Source organism: Oenanthe melanoleuca, chromosome 2 (assembly GCF_029582105.1).
Source record: "Oenanthe melanoleuca isolate GR-GAL-2019-014 chromosome 2, OMel1.0, whole genome shotgun sequence".
NCBI classification, from domain to species: domain Eukaryota; kingdom Metazoa; phylum Chordata; class Aves; order Passeriformes; family Muscicapidae; genus Oenanthe; species Oenanthe melanoleuca.
The window spans coordinates 1,372,135-1,393,254 of NC_079335.1; the positions used below are offsets into that span (position 1 = coordinate 1,372,135).

General features: G+C 52.1%; 2 protein-coding genes across 3 annotated transcripts; one reads left to right on the forward strand and one right to left on the reverse strand.

The window, feature by feature from the left end:
• Window positions 1-484: 484 nt before the first annotated feature.
• NAPRT (nicotinate phosphoribosyltransferase) lies at window positions 485-7,921 on the forward strand. The gene is made up of 13 exons (XM_056486176.1): window positions 485-699; window positions 1,467-1,594; window positions 2,113-2,195; window positions 3,380-3,510; window positions 3,587-3,702; window positions 4,704-4,897; window positions 5,046-5,186; window positions 5,337-5,421; window positions 5,551-5,631; window positions 6,482-6,584; window positions 6,662-6,819; window positions 7,021-7,128; window positions 7,245-7,921. Exons 1-13 carry the CDS (start codon window positions 513-515, stop codon window positions 7,302-7,304), a joined length of 1,575 nt encoding a protein of 524 aa, XP_056342151.1. The 5' UTR covers window positions 485-512; the 3' UTR covers window positions 7,305-7,921.
• A 247-nt stretch (window positions 7,922-8,168) lies between these two features.
• On the reverse strand, window positions 8,169-20,726 carry LOC130250442 (ubiquitin carboxyl-terminal hydrolase CYLD-like). 2 transcript variants are annotated; one of them, XM_056486165.1, is made up of 15 exons: window positions 20,679-20,726; window positions 18,417-18,883; window positions 18,050-18,334; window positions 17,768-17,837; window positions 16,908-17,128; window positions 16,247-16,400; window positions 15,775-15,913; window positions 15,054-15,164; window positions 14,583-14,674; window positions 13,805-13,871; window positions 12,659-12,791; window positions 12,312-12,420; window positions 12,047-12,165; window positions 10,488-10,707; window positions 8,169-9,812 (listed from the first exon to the last, which is right to left on the reverse strand). In XM_056486165.1, exons 2-15 carry the CDS (start codon window positions 18,870-18,872, stop codon window positions 9,628-9,630), a joined length of 2,361 nt encoding a protein of 786 aa, XP_056342140.1. In that variant the 5' UTR covers window positions 18,873-18,883; window positions 20,679-20,726; the 3' UTR covers window positions 8,169-9,627. The 2 variants fall into 2 exon arrangements, with proteins under 2 accessions (XP_056342140.1, XP_056342141.1); XM_056486166.1 differs by lacking the exon at window positions 20,679-20,726 and adding an exon at window positions 20,494-20,653.
• Between the last annotated feature and the right edge of the window lie 394 nt (window positions 20,727-21,120).

The following is a 21,120-nucleotide window of genomic DNA, read 5'->3' on the forward strand; positions in this document are numbered from 1 at the left end:
TGTTCCCCATGTCCCACTGTCCCCGTATCCTCCCTCTTCTGCCATCCCTGTGTCCCCCTTGTGCTGCCATCCCTGCGCCACGTGTCCGCTGTGCGCTGCCACCCTGCGTGTCCAGCCGTGTCGCCAACCCTGTCCTGTGTCCTCTGTGCTGCCATCCCCGTGTCCCGCTTGTGCTGCTGTCTCGTGTCCCCGTGTCGCCATCCCCGTGTCCCCCTTGTCCTGCCGTCCCCGTGTCGCCATCCCCGCGTCCCCCTTGTCCTGCCGTCCCCGTGTCGCCATCCCTGTGTCCCCCTGGTGCTGCCATCCCCACGTCCCCGTGTCGCCATCCCCGCGTCCCCCTTGTCCTGCTGTCCCCGTGTCGCCATCCCCGCGTCCCCCTTGCGCTGCCATCCCCGCTGCCATGTGTCCCGTGTCGCCATCCCCGCGTCCCCCCACCCCGTGCTTCCTCAGTCCCTCCTCTTTCCCCGTCCCTCCCCGTGTCCCCTCCCCTGTCGCCGTGTCCCCGCCCCGCCATGGCGCCGCTGGCGGACCTGTACCAGGTGTCCATGGCCTACGGGCACTGGCGGGCGGGCAGGCACCGCGCCCCGGCCGCTGCCGAGCTCTTCTTCCGCCGCCCGCCCTTCCGCGGCGCCTTCGCGCTCGGCGCCGGCCTGGCCGAGGGGCTGCGGGGGCTGCGAGCTTTCCGCTTCTCCGCTGCGGGTGCGTGTCCTAGCGCGGGACAGGACGGGGGACACGGGGGACACGGAGTGGCGGGCGAGGGGAGCGTCCCAGCGCGGATTTGAGGGACAGGGGAGCAGCTCCCGGGAGGAGAGGATGGTTGTGGGGAGCGAGGGTGGGAGAGGGGAAAGGGAGGAACCTTCCCAGGGAAACTTTGGAGCAACTCCAGGGGACAGCGAGGAGCGGTGGAAATTCCCGCCGGGGAGGATGGGGGAGCAACTCAAAGGGACTTGTAAAGGATGGGACGGGCATCCAGGGGTGTCGGGACGTTTCAGGGGGAGTTAAGGGGGACAGAGACATCTCTCAGAGTGATCTGGGGATGGGAACCACCCCAGGGGGATTTGGGGAGGACAGGGGAATCCCTTAGGAGGACTCGAGGGGGACAGGGACGTCCCTCAGAGGGTCCTGGGGAACTGGGGACCTGCAGTGGGGGAGAGGAACAGGGGAAAACGGGGGAACCCCCCGGGGGACTTCAGGGGATCAGGACAGCTCATAAAAGGACAGGGACATCTCTCAGAGGGACTTAGGGGACAGGGAGACACTTCAGGGGACACAAAGAGCCTTCAGGGAATCTTGGGGGGGACACTGGGACACCCTCCAGAGACGTCCCTGAGAGAGGACTCGGGGCATCCCCTCCTGCCTTGCTCTGTGCTGGCGGTGCTGTCACCCACGTGTCCGTGGGAGGCTCGGTGCCCTCCCCCACCTCCCCTGTGTCCCTTGTCCCCGGTGTCACCGCGGTGTCCCCGCAGATGTCGCGTACCTGCGCTCTGTCCTGCCCAGCAGCACAGACGACGCCTTCTTCGACTACCTGGCCACGCTGGATGCCTCCGAGGTGACCGTCACCGCCATCCCCGAGGGCTCCGTCGTCTTTCCCAGGGTGGGACCTTCCCTCCATCTTCTTTTCTAACCATCCCACCTCTCTCAGCTCCCAGACCTCCCCTTTTCCTTGCACCTGGGATCCTCTGGAACTCCAGTCCTGCTTTTCCCAGCACCCCTCTTTTCCCTGACCCAAGGAGCCCCTGGATCCCCATCCCCAATTCCCCCCAGTCTTTCCTCAACACCATGGACCCCCTGAACCCCCATCCTGGGTGTCCCCACCCAATGTCCCCTTTTTTACTTCACACAGGGAACCCCTGGGACCCCTTTCCTGGGCACAGGGACAATCTGGACCCTCATTCCTGGGCAATAGGATCCCCCTGCACCCCCTTCTCTGGCACTGGGATCCCCTTTTCCTTCACCAATATCCCCCTGCAACCCTTTTGCTGACCATCCCACCTCTCCCAGGCCCAGGCCTTCCCTTTTCCTTGACTCTGGGATCCCCTGGACCCCCATTTCTGCTTTTCCCAGCTCTTCCCTGCTCCAGAGGGACTGGAATTGTCACTGCTGTTCCCACAGGTGCCATTCCTGCAGGTGAAGGGGCCGCTCCTGGTGGTGCAGCTGCTGGAGACCACCTTGCTGTGCCTGGTCAACTATGCCAGGTATTTTGGGATGGGGATGATCCCAAAGCCCCTGGAAGATGGAGAGGGGAAGGGAGTGCAGAACCCCCCAATCCAGAGGGTGATGTGGGGTGGTGACACCCCAGTCCTGGGGGAACCATGACCCCACAAGTCCCTTACTGGAATTTAACTGCTGGAATTCTACCAGTTGAATTTAGCTACCGGAGGGTGTCCCAGTGCCCCCCACAAGTTTTCCTAAGAGCTTTCCAGAGAGGACTCTGTGGTTCTTTGAAGGGTCTCCCTGTCCCCCAGATTCTCCTGAGAGATGGACAGATCACCCTTAGGATCTCCCTGTCCCCCAAGGTCCCCTTGGTCAACTCCACCAAGTCCCATGGTGATCCCTGCCTCATCCAAGCAGGGAGAGTCCTGGAGCCCCTTCTCCTTTTGGCTGTGCTGGCTCTGTGTCACCTGTCCCCTTTTGTCTTGGTTTGAAGGACAGGTGTCTGCCAGTAAAGGTAGAAGCTTCTCTTTGAAATGGAGAAATTATTATATCATTTTTTAAATTTATTATTTATATAAAATTATTATAATTTTGAAATTAAGGGACTCTCAGGCAAAGATAGGGGTATTAGGAATAACAGTTTTTTACTAGGAAAATTGAAATAGAAATACAGTATTGCAAAGAACAATCCCAACCCTGACAGAGTCAGAATACAACCTGACACCCTGTCAGTCAGTCAGGGTGTTGGTAGCAGTCCCATTCAATGGTGGCTGCATCCTCCTGCAGTGGCAGATGTGGTTCAGCTGAAGCAGTGCTCCTGTAGAAGGTGCAGTTTTTTTCTGAAGATTTAGAGATGATGGGGAAAGGTCCAGTGTTCCTCTGGAATCCAGTGAAAAGAAAGTAACTTGCTGTCCAAAAATCTCAGTTTTTTATCTAGGTAGGAAAGGCTTGGCTCCTCCCCTGGCGGGAGCATCTCCCAGTGGGATGATGTAATTTTATCAGTCACACAGTGGGACTGAATGGGCCAGCAGCAGATGATATCTTCCTGGAGGGAGGATGGGTTGTGGAAAAGATAAAGATGATTGCCCCAGTTGGTTTAAAGATGGCCCATTAGCAGATGGTATGCGCCACAGGGATAAGGAATCACTGCCCCACCCAGTTTTAACAGATGGTGATAGAATACACATTTCTGGCCACACCAACCCAACCCACCTTCTGTCCCCAGCCTGGTGGCCACCAACGCTGCCAGGTTCCGCCTGCTGGCCGGCCCGGACATGAAGCTGATGGAGATGGGGCTGCGCCGCGCGCAGGGCCCGGACGGAGCGCTGTCGGCATCCCGGTATTCCTACATCGGGGGTGAGTCCCGCCCCGCGGCGCCCGCTGCCACCGCGGCCCTGCCGTCACCTGCTGTCCCCCCCGTCCCCCCTCGCAGGCTTCGACTGCACCAGCAACATCCTGGCGGGAAAACTCTACGGGATTCCCGTGCGCGGCACCATCGCCCACTCCTTCGTCATGTCCTTCCGCGGCCTGGGGGAGGCGCAGCCGCGGGTGAGCGGGGATGGGATGGGATGGGATGGGATGGGATGGGATGGGATGGGATGGGATGGGATGGGATGGGATGGGATGGGATGGGATGGGATGGGATGGGATGGGATGGGATGGGATGGGATGGGATGGGATGGGAACAGGGATGAATATTGGCTGGGATGAGGATGAGATGGAAATGAATATTGTATAGGGGAGGGATGAGGATAGGGATGGGATGGGAATAGGGGTGAATATTGGATGTGGATGGGGATGGAATGGGAATAGGGATGAATATTGGATGGAGATGGGTTGGGAATAGGGATGAGGATGGGATGGGATGAATATTGGATGGGACGGGGATGGAATGGGGATGGGCTGAAATGGGATTGGGATGGGAGTAAGGATGAATATTGGATGGGGAGGGATGGGATGGGGATATGATGTGAATGGGGATGAATATTGGATGGGGGAGGATGAGGATAGGGATGGGATGAGAATGGGCATGACATGGGGATGGCATGGGTTGGGATGAGGATTGGTATGGGATAGGAATGGGGATGAATATTGGATGGGGTAGGATGAGGACAGGGATGGGAGTGCAGGTGAGGGTGGGATGGAGATGGGATAGGGATTTCATGGGGGTAGGGATGTAGAGAGGGATAGGAATGGAGAAGGGAATGGGTTGGGATGGGATAGGGCTGGGGATTGGATGGGGTAGGAATTGAATGGGGTTGGGGATGGGATGTGGATGAAGATGGGATATGGGTGTGATTAGGATGGGAATAGGGATGGGCAGAGAGAAGTGGGATGGGATGTTGTGGGGATGGGGGTAAAGTGGGATGGGAATGTGGACAAGGGTGGGGAATGGGATGTGGGATGGGGATGGGATGGGATGGGGATGGGACTGCAGACAGGGATTAGAGTGGGATGATGGATGGGGAATGGAACACTCCACCTGTTCCCACACTCCTGGCACCCTGGCCAATGCCACAGGCTGTGCCAATCCCACGTTCCCCTGGCAGGAGCTGCTGCCTCGGGCTGGAGGGGACCCCGTGGATCTCGCAGGCCTGGCCGTGTCCTGGCTGCAGCGGGTCTGTGAGCTGCTCCAGACTCCTCCTGGCAAGGCCAACCAGGGCGAGCTGGCCGCCTTCGTGTCCTACGCTGCCACTTTCCCCTGTGACTTCCAGGGACTGCTGGACACCTATTGTGTCAGGAGGTGAGTACCATGGCACAGGGGATGGATGTCCCTCCTCGTTGGTGGCCTTCAAGTAGGAATGTTGGTTGGCACAGGGCTGGGAATCGCTGCTGGATCCACCCTGGATCAGTCTCTCACTTGTCATTAGCGCTTTCCTTGCCCATGCCAGGAGCGGTTTGCCCAATTTCTGTGCCGTGGCCTTGGCACTGCACCAGCTGGGGTACCAGGCCATCGGAGTGCGCCTGGACAGCGGGGACCTGGCTCAGCAATCCAAGGAAATCCGGGGAGTGTTCCAAGCCTGCGGAGCTCAGTGAGTCCCAGCCAGCTCTGGGATGGAGGTCACTGATCCCTGCCATCCTCACCTGCACCCAGCCCCTCATTCTGCCAGGATTTGGGAGCCCTCATGGCTCTGGGTGGTGCAGGCAGATCCATAGATCCTCCCAAATCCTGCTCCTTCCAGCTTCCAGGTGCCCTGGTTTGGGACCATCCCCATCGCTGTCAGCAACGACATCAGCGAGCAGAGTCTGGAGGAGTTCAGGAGGGAGGTGAGGAACCTGCTGGCAGGGCTGGGATGTCACCTGGGTGGGGCTGGCAGGGCTGGGATGTCACCTGGGCTGTCCCTGGTGCTGCCAGGGCTGGGATGTTGATGGTTTCTGTCTTCTCTGCTGCCTCAGGGGAGCGAGATCGACATGATCGGCATCGGGACCAACCTGGTGACGTGTCCCCTGCAGCCATCCCTGGGCTGTGTCTACAAGGTACTGGTGGCAGCCTGGATCCCAAATATCCCAGTCCTCACTGAGCCAGGTGATCCACACCTGCTCCATGGCCATCCAGCCCCACTGGAGTCACAGAGTCACAAAAGAATTTGCCTTGGAAGGGATTTTTGAAGGTCCACCACCATGGGCAGGGACACCTTCCACTATCCCAGGTTGCTCCAAGCCCCAGTGTCCAGCCTGGCCTTGGACACTTTCAAAGATGGGGCAGTCACAGATTCTCTGGGAATTACATTTCAGCCCCTTACCACCCTCACAGGGAGGAATTCCTTCCCAAATCCCATCTATTCCTGCCCTCTGGCAGTTTGAAGCCATTCCCTGTGTCCTGTCCCTCCATCCCTTGTCCCAAGTCCCTCTCCAGCTCTCCTGGAGCCCCATTAGGCACTGGAAGGGGCTCTGAGCTCTCCCTGGAACTTTCTCCAGGCTGGACATTCCCAGCTCTCCCAGCCTGGCTCCAGAGCAGAGGGGCTCCAGCTCTTGGAGCATCTCTGTGGTCTCCTCTGGACCTGCTCCAGCAGCTCCACATCCTCCTGATGTTGGACCCCAGGGCTGGAGCAGCTCTCAGGGGTCTCACCTGAGCAGGGCCAAGGGGCAGAATTCCCTGCTCTCCTGCTGCCCACACTGTGGGATCAGCCCAGGACACAGGGAAGTTCCTGGTGCCAGCGTTGGGTCATGGCCAGTTCTTTGCCCACCAGAAGCCCCAAGTTCTCCACAGGCAGCAGGAGGCAGAATGCCCAACTGGTTTTAGGATTTTTTAAATTGTCTTTTTTCAGCTGATTTGCATCAGTGGCCTCCCCAGAGGGTTCACAGGTTCCCTTCCCCTCTCCCACAGCTGGTGGAGGTCAATGGCTCCCCGTGCCTGAAGCTCACGGAGGATGAGGAGAAGATGACAATCCCGGGGATGAAGGCGATCTATCGGCTCTATGACACTGCTGGTGAGTCTGGAGACCCTTCCCAGAGTCCTGAGGGAATCTCCTGCTCCATAACTCTCTCCTTGATGCCCTCCTGGCAGGTCACCCCTTCATGGACCTCATGGCCCTGGAGGAGGAGCCGTCGCCCCGCGCGGGGCAGGAGCTGGGGATCCGTGTCCTGGGGCAGCTTGAGGAGAGCACCAGGGTCACTCCCAGCACTGTGGAGCCCCTCCATCGCACCTACTTCAGGGATGGCCAGGTCAGGGCTGCTCCCATCTCCTGGGAGGTCTCCTCTTCCATGCTGGGGGATGGATCAAGGGCGGTGTGGTGGCTTCTGAGATGTGCCAACAACTCTGGTGCCAACTCGGACACGGTGGCTCGTTGGGAATTGTGCTGGGTGGTGTCTTCCCACATGGATCTTCCCACATGGATCTTCCCACATGGATCTCCATCCCTGCAGGTGTGTGAGCCCCTGCCCAGTCTGCCCGAGGTGAGGACCCATGCCCAGGTGTCCCTCAGCCTGCTCAGCCCCGCTCACCGCCGGCTGCAGGAGCCACAGCCCTACCCGGTACGTCCAGCATTCCCACATCCCACAGCCACACACCTGGGAATGCCACTGCATTGGGTGGCCTGAGCAAAGCCACCACAGAGCTGCTCCCTGAGCCCTCCTGTTCCCTTTCCCAGGTGGCTGTGACGGAACGGCTGCACCGGCTCTTCCTGGAGCTGCGTCAGGGCAGCCACTGAGGGGGGCCCTGCCCATCCCCAGCTCCTGCTCTGCGCTTTTTTGGGAAGCCCAGGGGCCTCATTAGCAATTAACAACTCTAATTTAGACCTTTCTGCTGCTGAGGAACCTGCAGGAACTGGGAGAGCGCCCTGGGGTCCGAGCAGGCAAGCTGGGAACACAGGGATGGGGAAGGCAGAGCTGTCCCTGCATCCCCTGGAAGTGACAGTCCTGTGCCTTATCTTGGTGGCCCTGCCACTTCTGTGCCTTATCTTGGTGGCCCTGCCACTTCTGTGCCTTCCTTGGTGGCGCTGCCAGTCCTGTCCCCATCCTGAAGCTCCTTGGTGGCACTAGAACAAAGCCTGGAGTGCCACCAAAAGGGTGACATGGGACACTCACGGCAGACACTCTTTGCTTTGACAATTCTGAGTTTGGCATTCTTCATCTCTGTGGCCACATTCCAACTGTTTCCATTCTGGCCAAATTCCCTGGGATGTGGAGGGCAGCTCCAGGTTGATCCCAGCTCCAGGTTGCCACCTGCACTCTCTCACCCCTGTTTCCCACAGGAATCGTGGCTCTAACCCACACTGAGCTTCATACTAAACAAAAAAATATAAAATAAAGGTCTTTTCCCACCATGGCTCTGACCCTAATTCCAGTGAAAAACCCTTTGGAGCTCCATTGGGAAGAGGAAGGTGAGAGGGAAATTCCCCAGGGATCAAACCCGTGGCTTCCCTGCCCACCCTCCCTTCCATGGTTTGGATCTTGGCAGAAATTACAGGGAAGAAAATAATTAAGAACTTAACAAAGCTTGGCCTGATCCTGAGAATTCCAACACCATTGTATCCCATTTTAAGACTGGCAAAAAAACTCCAGGAAATCCAGGATCAGTTTGCTATAAATTAGATTTTTTTTTTTTTTAAGCAAAGCACCAAAGATAAGGAGTCCATTGTACCTGAGCAGAGATTTTCCTGAGTTTTTGGGAGAGGAAGAATGAATAACAAGGAGAGTGACCTGTGCCAGCATTTGTCACCCTCATGGATAAAATGCAATTCCTGATGTTTAGGAACCATTTATGGATATTGAGGAGATTTCCTGAGTCTTTCCTTTGCCAGGCTGGGCAATTCCAGCTCCCTCAGCCTCTCCTCATTGGAGATGCTCCAGTCCTTTCATCATCTCTGTGGTTTTTCCTTTGATTTTGTCCCTCTTGTACTGGGGAGTTCCAAACTGGACCCAGTATTCCAGGTGTGACCTATTAGAGCTGAGCAGAGGGAAAGAATCCCTCCAGGACCTGCTGGCAACACTTGGAATGCCAGAAAGATCCAAAGCTCCAGGCTTTGTTAAATTTACTCCACTCTGCATTAAAGAGGAGGGGGAAAGAGCAGGAATGGGGTTAAACCTGCACATCTGGGACTCCTGGATGATTTCCTTGAAGGTTTTGTGGAATTTGGGCATCTCAATGACACCAGTACAACTTCCCACTTAATAGCAGAGAACCCCCAAGTTTACAAATTTATTTAACTTAAGGAACACCAGTTCCACCCAAACCCTCAACTTTCCTGCAGAAAATCCCAGTGCTCTTTTTTTTTTTCTATTTTTGCCTTTGGAATTCTGGTGTTTGACCCCAGAACTTGGAAGTGGATGCAAAGATAAGACAGAAAGTGCTAAAAGTGAGCTTGGAACACTGAATCTTGTGCAGATTTTGCCAAAAAGAGGAAGTAGCAGGAGCCCAGATGTTGCTCCTCTGCTCCCATCCTCCTTCCAGTTTTGTTCTTGAAAAAATATCTATTTTTAAAGCATAGCTTCAGCTCAGGGATATCCATGATTGGAAATAAGGGGTGGTGTTTAAAAGTGCCAGTTAGTGCTGGATAAGGAAGTGCAGGGAATTGAGGGATACATGAGGAAAATCGATCCTGACCTGATTTTCCTCACTCCACAAATCCAGGTGGGGATGTTTTAGAGAACCTTGTGGTTTCCTGGTAAACCTGTGGATAATTCCTTGTGTTCTGATTTCTGTTGGTCCCCAGCTTTGAAAGGAAGAGATGGCAGGGAAAAAAGGATGTGGGGATGCTCCAGCTGCAGAGTAGCCAGAGAGGGAGAACTGTGGAATGTGGGGAATGAGAATGAATTTGAGCATCAATAATTCCAACTCCAGCTGTGCCCAAGGACCAACTTCCACTGGATAAAGCCAGGTTTTAACAAACCCAGCCTGACTTGGATAATTTGACACCAAGAGAGGTGTGAGGAGAGGCAGCACAGAGCATCCAGATTCAGCTGCTTCCACCTTCTGGGATGATCCAAGCTCCCGTTCCTGATGTTGCTCTGTGACATCAGCCTGGGATGGTGTCACTTGTAAAGTGCCATTTTCCTGCTCTGGTACAGGTACATGTAGGCATCACAAAAGAGACGTTTGGCCACCCCATCCATGTCCCGAGGCTGCTCCAGGGCCAGCACAGCCAGGGGCAAGTCCAGGTATTTGGCAACTTCTGGGCACAGCGTCACCGTGGGAATGTTGAAGCCGTTTTCACCACCTAAGGTGGAAAGGAGGAGGAAAAATCCCAAACAAGATCCTAAAGGGATGAGTTCCTACAGCTCCAGCAAATCCCAGCACATTCAAAGAGTCACACAGAGCCTCAGCTGGGAGATGGAGAGGCCAAAAGCACTGGAAGAGGCCAGATGAGGGGAGATCATTCAACCTAAGAGAGCTGGAAAAGGATTTTGGACAAGATATGGAGGGACAGGACACAAGGAATGGTTTCCCTCTGCCAGAGGGCAGGGAGAGATTGGATTCTGGGAAGGAATTCTTCCTTGTTAGGGTGGTGAGGAGCTGGAATGGAATTCCCAGAGGAGCTGTGGCTGCTGCATCCCTGGAAGTGTCCAAGGCCTGGTTGGATGGGGCTTGGGATAGTGGAAGGTGCCCATGGCAAGGGTTGGAATTGGATGAGTTTTAAGGTCCCTTCCAACCCAAACCATTCCATAATTCTGAACAATTTGTGCCCACAAGCTGAGCCAGCTGGGATGGGATCCCAAATCCCTTGTTGGGACCCCAAACTCCCACCTGCTTGGCTTGGCCCTTCTGGAATCTAACTCAAGGGAAGGCAAACCCAGAGAAACCCTAAACAGGGGAACTTGAGAGGAAAAGGTGGAGTGAGCAGCCCCTGGCAGCTTCCCACATCCCATTCCCTCACCCCCTCCCGTTCCCTCACCGTGCCGGTCGGCCATGCTGTCGAAGAACATCCAGTGCTCGTTCCCAGGGCCGTATTTCACAAAGGACACATAGTGACTGGTCTCAATGCAGAGCACTGCAAACAGCTCCAGCTTCTCCCGTGGGACCTGCTGGCAGCCCCGGGCGCTCCAGCTCTGGAATTCCTCTGGAATGTGCAGCCTCCTGGGTCTGTGCGCTTTGCGGCGGCGATGGGAGTGAACCTGAGGAGAGGGGACAGGGTGGCATTGGCAGGACTGGCCCTGGCCTGCTTGGAAGAGGGGAAGGAGGTCAGATTCCCAATTTATTCCCTGCTGATGTGATTCCCGTGCTCCCTGCTTGCCTGGGATGGTGTTGTGGGAACAGCCTGGCAGCAGGAAGATGAAATGGGAGCTTGTGACCCTCTGTGTTGGGTTGATGTGGCCAGAAATGTGTATTCTGTCACTGTTGAAGCTGGGTGGGGCAGTGATTCCTGATCTCTGTGGCACATACCATCTGCTGATGGGCTATCTTTAAGACAAGGTGAAGCAGTCATCTTTATCTTTTCCACAACCCATCCTCCCTCCAGGAAGATATCATCTGCTGCTGGCCCATTCAGTCCCACTGTGTGACTGATAAAATTACATCATCCCACTGGGAGATGCTCCAGCCAGGGGGAGGAGCCAAGCCTTTCCTACCTAGATTAAAAAACAGATTTTGGACAGCAAGTTACTTTCTTTCCACTGGATTCCAGAGGAACACTGGACCTTTCCCCATCATCTCTAAATCTTCAGAGGAAAACTGCACCTTCTACAGGAGCACTGCTCCAGCTGAACCACATCTGTCACTGCAGGAGGTTGTAGCCACCATTGAATGGGACTGCTACCAACACCCTGACTGACTGACAGAGTGTCAGGTTGTATTCTGACTCTGTCAGGGTTGGGATTGTTCTTTGTAATACTGTATTTCTATTTCAGTTTTCCTAGTAAAGAATTGTTATTCCTAATTCCCCTGAGAATTGTTCTGAGAGCCCCTTAATTTCAAAATTATAATAATAATTTGGAGGAAGGGGGTTTACATTCTCCATTTCAAAGAGAAGCTTCTGCCTTTATTGGCAGACACCTGTCCTTCAAACCAGGGCACCCCCAAGAGGCAGAAACTGTGGGAATGCTCATGGAGAGGCAGCAGGGAGGGATCAGCACTCAGTTCCTGCAGGATTACACCTTATTTATGGAACAGGTTGTCCAGGGAAGCTGTGGATGTCCCATCCCTGGAATTGCCCAAGGCCAGGTAGGGCAGAGCTTTGAGCAACCTGGGACAGTGAGCAGCACCCAGGGGGTGGAACTGGAATGAGCTTCAAGGTCCTTTCCAACCCAAGTTTTTCTATGATTCCATTATTATTTAGGCTCTGTGTAAGCAGAGGGTTCACAACCTCTGGTTCCCGGTGGGAATGACCCCCAGGGAAGGGCTGCTCCATGCCCAAGGTGAGCAGCTGCAGGGACAGCCAGGGAAATGTGAGGATTTTGGGAGGGTTCATCCTGCTGAAAGCTTCCCAGGTGGATTTTGGGATTAGCCATGGAATACCTGTCTGGAACAGGAGCTGCAGAACTGCTTCAGGCCTGTGGCTGCAAACACCTTGTCCTTGAAACAATCTGAGCATTCCAGAGTGGCAACATCTCCACACAGGCAGCATTCCCTGGGACCTGCCAAGGAAACAGAGCTCAGAGGGAGTATCTCCTTCAGATCCTTCCTAAAATCCAGCTTGTCCTGCCAAAACTGGGACTCAAGGAAGAATCCCACCCCAGAGAGCCCAGAGCTGGCTGCTCACAGCCCATTATCCATAACTCACTGTCCAGCAGCAAATCTGTTATATCCAACTCCAAGGAAGGGATGATTTTGCTGAACATTTTATATTCCTTCCCAAAACGTGGCATTTGGATAATGAAGCAAGATGGGATCTGGGGAAAAAAAAAAAAGAAAAAAAACAAGGAAAGGAGTCACCCTGCCAGAAGAGCCAAATCCCAGAGATTTTTCTCTAAATTTGCTGTCATTACTCACAGAGAAAAGGAAAACAGGGAAAGCAGAGGCCTTTTCCTAAGTCATGCCTGCGTTCAGTGTTGGATATAAAACATCCAAGGCCTCACAGGTATTTTGGGAAGCAAGAAAAGCAGGAAAGTAGAAGGAAACTGGACTCACCTCCACCAGCTTCAGATCTGAGGATAGGAAGGAACGTTCCACCAACTGCTGCACATTGGGAACCACCAAATCCTCCTGTTTATCCATAAATATCTGGTAGCAGTAACACTCCTGCTCCTTCTGGCCTCCTGACCTGCAAGGAGAGCTCATAGGATTGGGGATGTGGTGACACAAAAATTGGAGTTTCCCAAGGTTTGTCCTGGGAGAGCTCAAGACACCAAAGGTGGTTTGGTGCAATACAAAGCACTTTTTCCACCCAAAAATACCAAGTTTATGCCAGGGGAGCAGGAGATAAGGAGGAATTTTGGCCTCATTATCCCTTTGCAGCAGCACATCCTGTAAGCAAAAGTCCATTTCCCCTCGATATAAAAGATAATTTAGTATTTAAATTGACAAACGGATGCTTCGATGAAAGATGAATTAAAAAAAGCATCCAAAAAAACCAAACTCAAGGTGAGTCGTGTGCAGACCTCCCACAATCCCTGAAGAAAGCAGGGAAGGGATTTCCTTGGGATGACCCCGTGCAGGGGAGCTGCAGCACAGAGCCCTCCTTGTGCTCAGCCTTTCCCAGCACTCCACGATCCACGGCTCGAGCGGCGGCTCCACAAAGGAGCACAGAAATCCAACAATTCCCTTTCTGTGCTCACCAACAGCACAGTTATTTTTGGCTTCCTCTAGCCTCTCATCCTCTTTGTAGAGTCCCCAAAAAACTGGGACTGCATCCATGGGCTGCCTGTTTTGAGAGGCTGTGGGAGCTGAGCCAGCTTGGCAGCCTGGACACATCCCAAATTCATCCAAAGGCTGTTGGATACTGCTGGGTCTGCCCTAAAGTCAGGCTTCACCTTTCTCAAACCCCTTCTGGCTCTCCCTGAGGATGACACAGGGTTTTTATCCCCATTTTCTGATGGCAGCAACATCCAGGGAGAGCTCAGAATTGTCTTTGCCCAGATGGGAAGATCATAACAAGCAGGATCAGAGTCTGTTTCTAAGGGAAAGCAGAAGGAGCTGTGCAAAACCCAGAGCTGTGATTCCAAAAAACTCTGGTGAAAGGGGCAAGTGACCTCCCCCACGCCCCCCAGGGATTCTGAGGTGGAAAATTAATGAGCCTGGCCTTGGGAATTGTATCCCTCAGCTGTAGAAACTTACTGGAGTTTCAATAGTGGCTCAATTCCCAGGATCTGCTGCATTATGAGATTGAGGAACTCCTCAGGATCTGGAAAATGAAAGGATGGATCAGACCATGCCAGGAACTGCCTTGTGTCACTGCATCCCAGAGCAGCCAGATAAACATGAGCCAGCATTCCAGGGACCTGGAACTTCCTTTTCAGGTTAGGGGACAACTGGGACAAAGCACTTGGTTAAGGCACAAATCCCAAAGGGATCATGGAAAATGCCAAGCAGCCTTCAGAGACTGCACTTCTGTGGAATTCTGGGATGGTTTGGGTGGTAAAGAACCTTCAAGATCATGGAATTACAGACATTGCCATGGGCAGGGACACCTTCCACTATCCCAGGGTGATCCAAGCCTCATCCAGCCTGGACTTGGACAATTCCAAGGACGGGGTAGCCACAGCTTCTCTGGAAATTTCATCCCAGCCTCTCACCACCCTCAAAGGGGAGAATTCCTTCCCAAAATCCCATCTAACCCTGCCCTCTGGCAGTGGGAAGCCATTCCCCATGTCCTGTCCCCCCATCCCTTCTCCAAAGTCCCTCTCCAGCTCTCCTGCATCCCCTTTAGGCACTGGAAGGGGCTCTGAGATTTAAAAGCTGAAAGAATTTTACAAGTGAATTTTTACATCGATTAATATCAGCACCTAATTAAAGCACATTCCTGGGAGAAGCACAAAGGGAAGTTGCCAGCTGCTGCCTGGATGAGGCAGAACACAGGGAAGCAGCTGGGGAAGGGCCCCAGGGAGCTCCTTACCTTTCTCAGCATTGGTAAAGCTGGAGCACTGGCCCTTGTCTGTGAGCTGCTCTCGGAGGTGCATCACACTGCTGGCCCTGACAAAGCCAGTCCTGGGAACAACAACCAGCTGCAGGTGAGGGAAATCATGGAATGGCTGGGCTTGGAGAGACCTTAAACTTCATCCAGTTCAACCCCCTGCCATGGGCAGGGATGCCACCAACTACACCAGGTTGTTCCAAGTCTTGTCCAACCTGGCCTGGGACACTTCCAGGGATGGCACAGCCACAGCTTCTCTGGGAATTCCCAGACCCTCACAGAAAATTCCTTCCCAATATCCCATCTCAATCCACACTCTGTCAGTTTAAAACCATTCCTCCTTGTCCTGAACATCTCTGGATTTGGCTGCCAGGTTTCCTTCAGTGCCAGGTTTAGGGGGTCAGGGAAGGAATGAAGGCAAATGGGACAACTTCCAGCATTCCCTACACTCACCTTCGGAGGGGATTGACAATCTCATCCCTCAGAATTCCCTGGACATTCCTGTCACACAGTGGGAAGGGCATGAAGAGCATGGAGTCCAGCACGGAGGTACAGGAGAAGAGACTGTGGGAAGAGTGGGATGGGTTTGAGTTTGAGGGCTTGGAAGCAACAGCTGGAACCAAAATGTGGTGGCTGGTGACAGTCAATGGCTTTGATGCCCAGCAATCCATGCATGGAACTACAGGGAGGTGAGGGAAGCACATCTGAACAGTGAGGCACATCTGGAACAATGAACACTGGGAGAAAGCGAGGGAACAGCTCAGGGAGAAGGAAATTCCTACTTTGCAGCCAAAACTGCTCAGGGAAGGGCAGCACTGAGTCTTTTCCTCTCCAGGCAGGGAAGTTTGGACCTCCTGGGTGGGTTCTTTGGAATGATTCCAGCCAGAACTTCCAGGGACAGAGTCAGCACAATCCAAATCCGGAAAGCTACGAGCTCTCAGCACCCTGAATGACAGACACAGGGGTACAGGGGGTCTTCAGGGCTGAAAAACCTGCTGGATTTGGGAAGGAGATCAAAACGCAGCCTGGAGGTTTCATCTCCACATAGTTACATCTGCTCTACACCAGGTAAACTCCCAGCCAACTTGGAAATCCAGGGAAGTGCTGCAATTTGGGGCTTTCTCAATTAAAAAAAAACATTAATTTAAGGAGCCTCACTCAAGCAGGTCCTTACCTGAAGAGAGCTGCATCCATGTAGCAGGAATTACAATGGCCTTGGATGCCCTTCATCCGCCCTTGGAGAACATGGACTGCTGCCTCATTCCTGAGGGGAGGAAAACTCTCTGGACCCTCTGAAAGAACTTCTTGTCCTCCTGCAAGAAAAGAATTGCCTTCACCTTCTCATTTGGGTCAACTCTGCCCTTCCTTGATGCCTCATAAGCCTGAGGTGAGTCTACAACTCTGAGACCTATAGTGGTTTCTCAATCCAGCTTTTTATAAATCACAATCTCTCTGACTTGTGGGATATTCCCTAAGGAATCATTTATGTTGGAAAAGACCCCTAGGATTGAATCCAGCCAAAGATGTCGTGTAGGATAAACACCAAAAAAACAACACTCGAAGAAAGAGATGAAACACTGACCACAGGGGTTTTCCCCATCCTTCTCCCATCACATCCCTGTTTTCCTGCCTCCCAGAGGACTCACTGTAATCCCCGAGGGACAGGGCAGAGCTGGGAAAGTTCTGGAAGCGCAGGTCGGGCTGGCAGGAGTTCAGCCTCACAAAGAGGCCGCGCTTTGGGGCACAGTGGAAGTAGGACTTGCCCATCCAGTCTCCAGCTGTGAGCCCCTTGTCTTCATCCTGGGAAAACAGCACCAGAGATGGCCCTGAGAATGGGATTTATGGAATTATGGTTGGAAAAGAGATCTGAGATTGAGTCTGTGCAATGCTGATGTGGCCACCACTAGATTGTGCCCCCAAGTGCCACATCCACAGGGATGGGGACCTCATCCCTGCCCTGAGCAGCTGTGCTAGGGCTGGACAACCCCATCCATAAAGGAATTTTCCCAGTATCCAACCTAAATGCCCACTGGAGCAGTTTGAGGCTGTTTCCTCTTGTTCTGTCCCTTGTTCCCTGGGAGCAGAACTCAATTCCCACCTGGTCCCACCCTCCTGTTAGGGAATTTGTAGAGATCCAGAAGATTCTCCCTGAGCCTCCTTTTCTTCAGGATGAGCCCTCTCAGCTGCTCCTGGTGCTCCAGACCCTTCCCAGCTCCATTCCAACCTTGGGGATCCCAAAATTCCACCCTCCATATTCAGCCACTGCCACCAGCACTCCCAGGTCCTTTCCCAGCTTTCCAGCCTCACCAGTTCAACTCCAGCCATTTTTTCCTTGATTTGAGGCAGGTAGCCCAACCAGCGGATGATTCCTGAAACTTGATTCCCTTTGTCCAAGGTAATCTGGACCATGGAATTCACTTCCAGGGGTGAATTCCCACCTTCCCCCTCCTCACTGCTCTCGCTGATCTCTTGTTTCATCGGATTTGCTTTTCCAAAGCCCACGTCGGATTCAAACGTTGGGAAAAAACCTGACAGGCAACACAAAACATCAGGAGAGGTGGGAATTCCATCCTCTGAATCTTATTCCAGGTCTATTTTGGAAATTCCAGGCTACACACACAAGCAGGAAGCTGAATACCAAGGACACAAGGTGTAATTCCCAGTGTGTCCAAGCTGGTCTGACAGGATGAGAGGGAATGATCCTGCTCCTTGTTTCCCTGCTCAAAGCTTCACATTCCAACTTCAAGCTGGCCCTGGAGCTAATCCAGCCCTTCCCAGACTACTGGAATGGCAGCAGGGGGGTTATTTCCTAATTTTTCTACTAATTCCTTGTATTGTCCAACAATTCTCACCATTGCTGCTGGCACCTGAGCTTTCCCACCCGGATGAAGCTCCTGCTCCATCTTTTACAGCTGAATTAAAGGCTTTTTAACCAGTGGTGCCTCTTCCCTGAGGGAATTCTCTGCTACCATCAGACTCTCCTTCCTGGGAAATGGGATTCAGCTTTAGCTTTGTGTGGAACTTGAGATATTTCCATAAATCCCTGCCCATTAAGACAAGCTGTAGGTTTTATTAGAATTTCAGCTCCTCAGTACTCTGCAGGTAGGGAATAAATTCCAAGTTCCCCCAGAATGGGATCAGGAGAGACACATCCAAAGATCACCTACTTTGCAAGCTCTCCTTCACAACAGAATCCATGGGGATTTCCCTGAAAATATCAGTTGTTCCTTCTTCTTCCTGAAAGGAGTGAAAAATCCATCAGCTAGGGAAAAATCCAGCAGCTAAACACTGGAATATGAAGGATTTTTTTTTAAACAAGCTTGGAAAGTTTGCACAGAACCTCACATCCCTTTTGGATATTCCTTCTACTTCTCTTTCATGTCCAACCATAATGTGATTTTTTTTCCTTTAAAATCCCAAAAAAAAAAACATGGAAAAGCTGCTCTTACCGGGCAAACCTTCACGAACCACTGGTTCCCTTCCCTGTAAACTGCCATGGCAATTCCTTTGGTGGGGATCTCATCCACATAGAAGCTGACAGCATCTCCCACTTTCACAGGAACCTCTTCCTCTGTGTCCTGTTTTCCCAGCTTCTGCTTCCCATAATCGTTGCCTGATGTGGGAATAAACTGGATTTTGCTGAAGGGCAGGAAGATCCCACAGTTCCTCTTGCACTTGAAGAACTCGGTGCCATGGTAGGACCCATCACTTCTCCCTCTGTTTTCCCCCTCTCCCTGAAAACAAGCCAGGAAAAGATGTCACACACAGAAATTTCATGGAAAAATGAGGAATTTGCTGACTTTGGGCACTCCTTACCTGCAATTCCACCCCAAAAAACACCGGAGTCAGCACAGCAGCCAAGCTGGGCTTGTAGATGCTCCCGATGTAACGCACGACTCCAGGAAAAAATTCCCTCTCCACCTCCACCATCACATTTTGACCTGGCACAGCTTGGAGAGCTCCCTCCAGGCTCAGCCTCTCCAGGAAAAAATCCAAGCGCTCGCTGTGGCTCCCGATGGCCAGGAGGAATCCAGCAGCTTCCTGGCGCACAGGCTGCAGGATTTCCAGGTTGATGGTGACCGTGGAGCTGTCGTCCAGCATGATGACCTTCAGGAAGCAAGCTGGGGGCCCATCCTCAGAAAAATTCCTCAGGTAGCTCCTCTCACTGCAGAAGCACAAGTTGCCAGCTTGGAAGTACTTGTTTCCATAGGCACAGTCCTCTGTCAGGATGTAGAAGCAATTCCCGTCCGCTGCCGGACGGTGGCTGGACATGGCAGATTTCCCTGGGTTGGGAGGCACAGAAATGGAGAGTTGTGAGTGTTGGCACAGAATTCCCAAAGAATCCAGGGTTGGAAGAGGTTTTGGATCCAACCTGCTGCTCTAAACCTCGCCCAAGGTGAGTTTGAGTGTCTCCCAAAGCTTCCCTGCTCCCTTTTTCCAGGTGTTTAGTCACCCTCGTGGTGATTCAAAATTCCATCTAACCTGGTTTCCCACATTCCTGCTCACCCCTGTTCCCCCACCGAGATTCTGCAGGAAAAGTCCAGCTCTGCCTTCTCCACTAAATCCTCCTAAGGTGAGGTTGTAAAAAAAAAAAAAAAGACTAAAACATGGAATGGTTTGGGTTGGGAGGAACCTTAAAGATCCACAGGCAGGGACATCTTCCCCTATCCCAGGCTGCTCCAAGCTCCAGCCAACCACACCTGGAATAATTCCAGAGGCTGCTCCAGCTCGTCCAACCTGTTCTAACACCATCCAGCCTCATTAAATTCCACGTTTTCTTTCCTTAAGTGGAAATTCTCACTTAAGTGAGTGCCTTAAGTGAGGCAAAAAACCAATCCTGCCTTTTAAAATTCCTTGGAAAGGGATTCCTGCTCCAGCACTGCAGCTCCTCAGTGTTGCTACAGCTCATGAATATTTAAAAATATGCAAATCACCTCGTGAGGTTCTAAAGACCTCCAGCTTAAATAGCAAATATTTAATTATTTATTATATCATTTCTATTGAAAGAAATGCAAGTATTTGGAAGTGGGAATATATTTTGGTGTTTATTTTTTAGTTAAATTCTGATTGTGAAAATTCTAGTAGTTAAAATTCCAGTAGTTTAATTCGACTGGAAGAATTCCAGTTAAATTCCAGTAGTTAGATTCTAATGTTTAAATTCCAGCAGTAATTAAAGCCCAGTCCTTAAATTCAACTTTTTAACCCTCTCTATCTCTCCTTTGATGATTCCATGGAAAAATCAGGATCCAAAATTTTTGTTTCAATGTGAAGAAAGAGCGAATAAAATAAACAAAAATTTTAAATAAACACTTTTCTTCACTAAAAGCCCAAAATATATTTATTTTTCTGATTAAATTTCCAATAACAAACCATTTAATTAACCAAAACCAAGAATAATGTTTTTCTCATAAAAATAACCAAGAATAATTTTTCCTTATCAAGCCCATTTTCCTCAGGAAAGCTCCAGAATAAACCACTTCCCTCATCAAAACCACAAAAATAAACCATTTTCCTCATAAAAAGCAAGAAGAAACCATTTTATTGAGCAAACACCAAGAAGAAACCATTTTCCTCATCAAAACCCTCTAAGAATAAATAATTCTCCTCATCAAAAAAACCACAAATAAACCATTTTCTTCCTCAAGAGCCAAAAATGAACTATTTTTCCTCAAGAAAAACGCAAAAATAAACCATTTTCCTCATTGAAAACTACGATTAAATACAGTTCCTCATTTTCAAAAAAACAAAACTAATTTGTTTTCCTCACGAAAACCCCGGAATAGACTCTTTATCTCATCAAAAAACCCAGAGAACAAATAATTTTATTGGCCCAACACCAAGAATAAACAGCTTATCTCATGAAAATAAACAAAAACCAAACTAAATTCCTCACCAAAACCCCCAAATAAACCATTTTCCTGGCGGAAACACAACAATAAATCCTTGCCCTCATCAAACCCAAGCGTAACTCGGGGATTTAACCAGAATACTCCAATTTTTTTCCGATTTTTGGGAATAAATCGCCATTCCCAGAGCTCTGAGCGGGGTTTGGGCTCGACCCCTCCCCCCTCCCCTCACCGTCTCCGCCGCCGCTCCGGCCCCGGCACTTCCGCGTCCGAGCGCGCGCGCGGCCCGGCAGCCAATGGGGAGCGGCGGGGGGAGGAGAGCGACCAATAGGAGAGAAGGGGCGGGGTCATAAGGAGGGGAATGGGCGTGGTTTGCAGCAGGCCCCGCCCCCTGCCAGCCTGCCGGGGGGAAGGCGGGAACTGCGTGAGGGGCGGCGGGCGGGGGGTGTTTCCATGGACCCAAATCCCGGGGGATTCGGGTGGTTCCAAAGCCCTTTGGATCCTGGAGTGGGTGTTCCCATGCACCCAAATCCCTATGGATTCGTGTGTGCCGTAATAGATCCAAATCCCTATGGATTCAAATGTGTTTTCATCGACACATGTCCCTGTGGATCTCTGTGTGTTCCCATGGACCCAAATCCCTACGGATCCATGAGTTTGTGTTCCCATGGCCC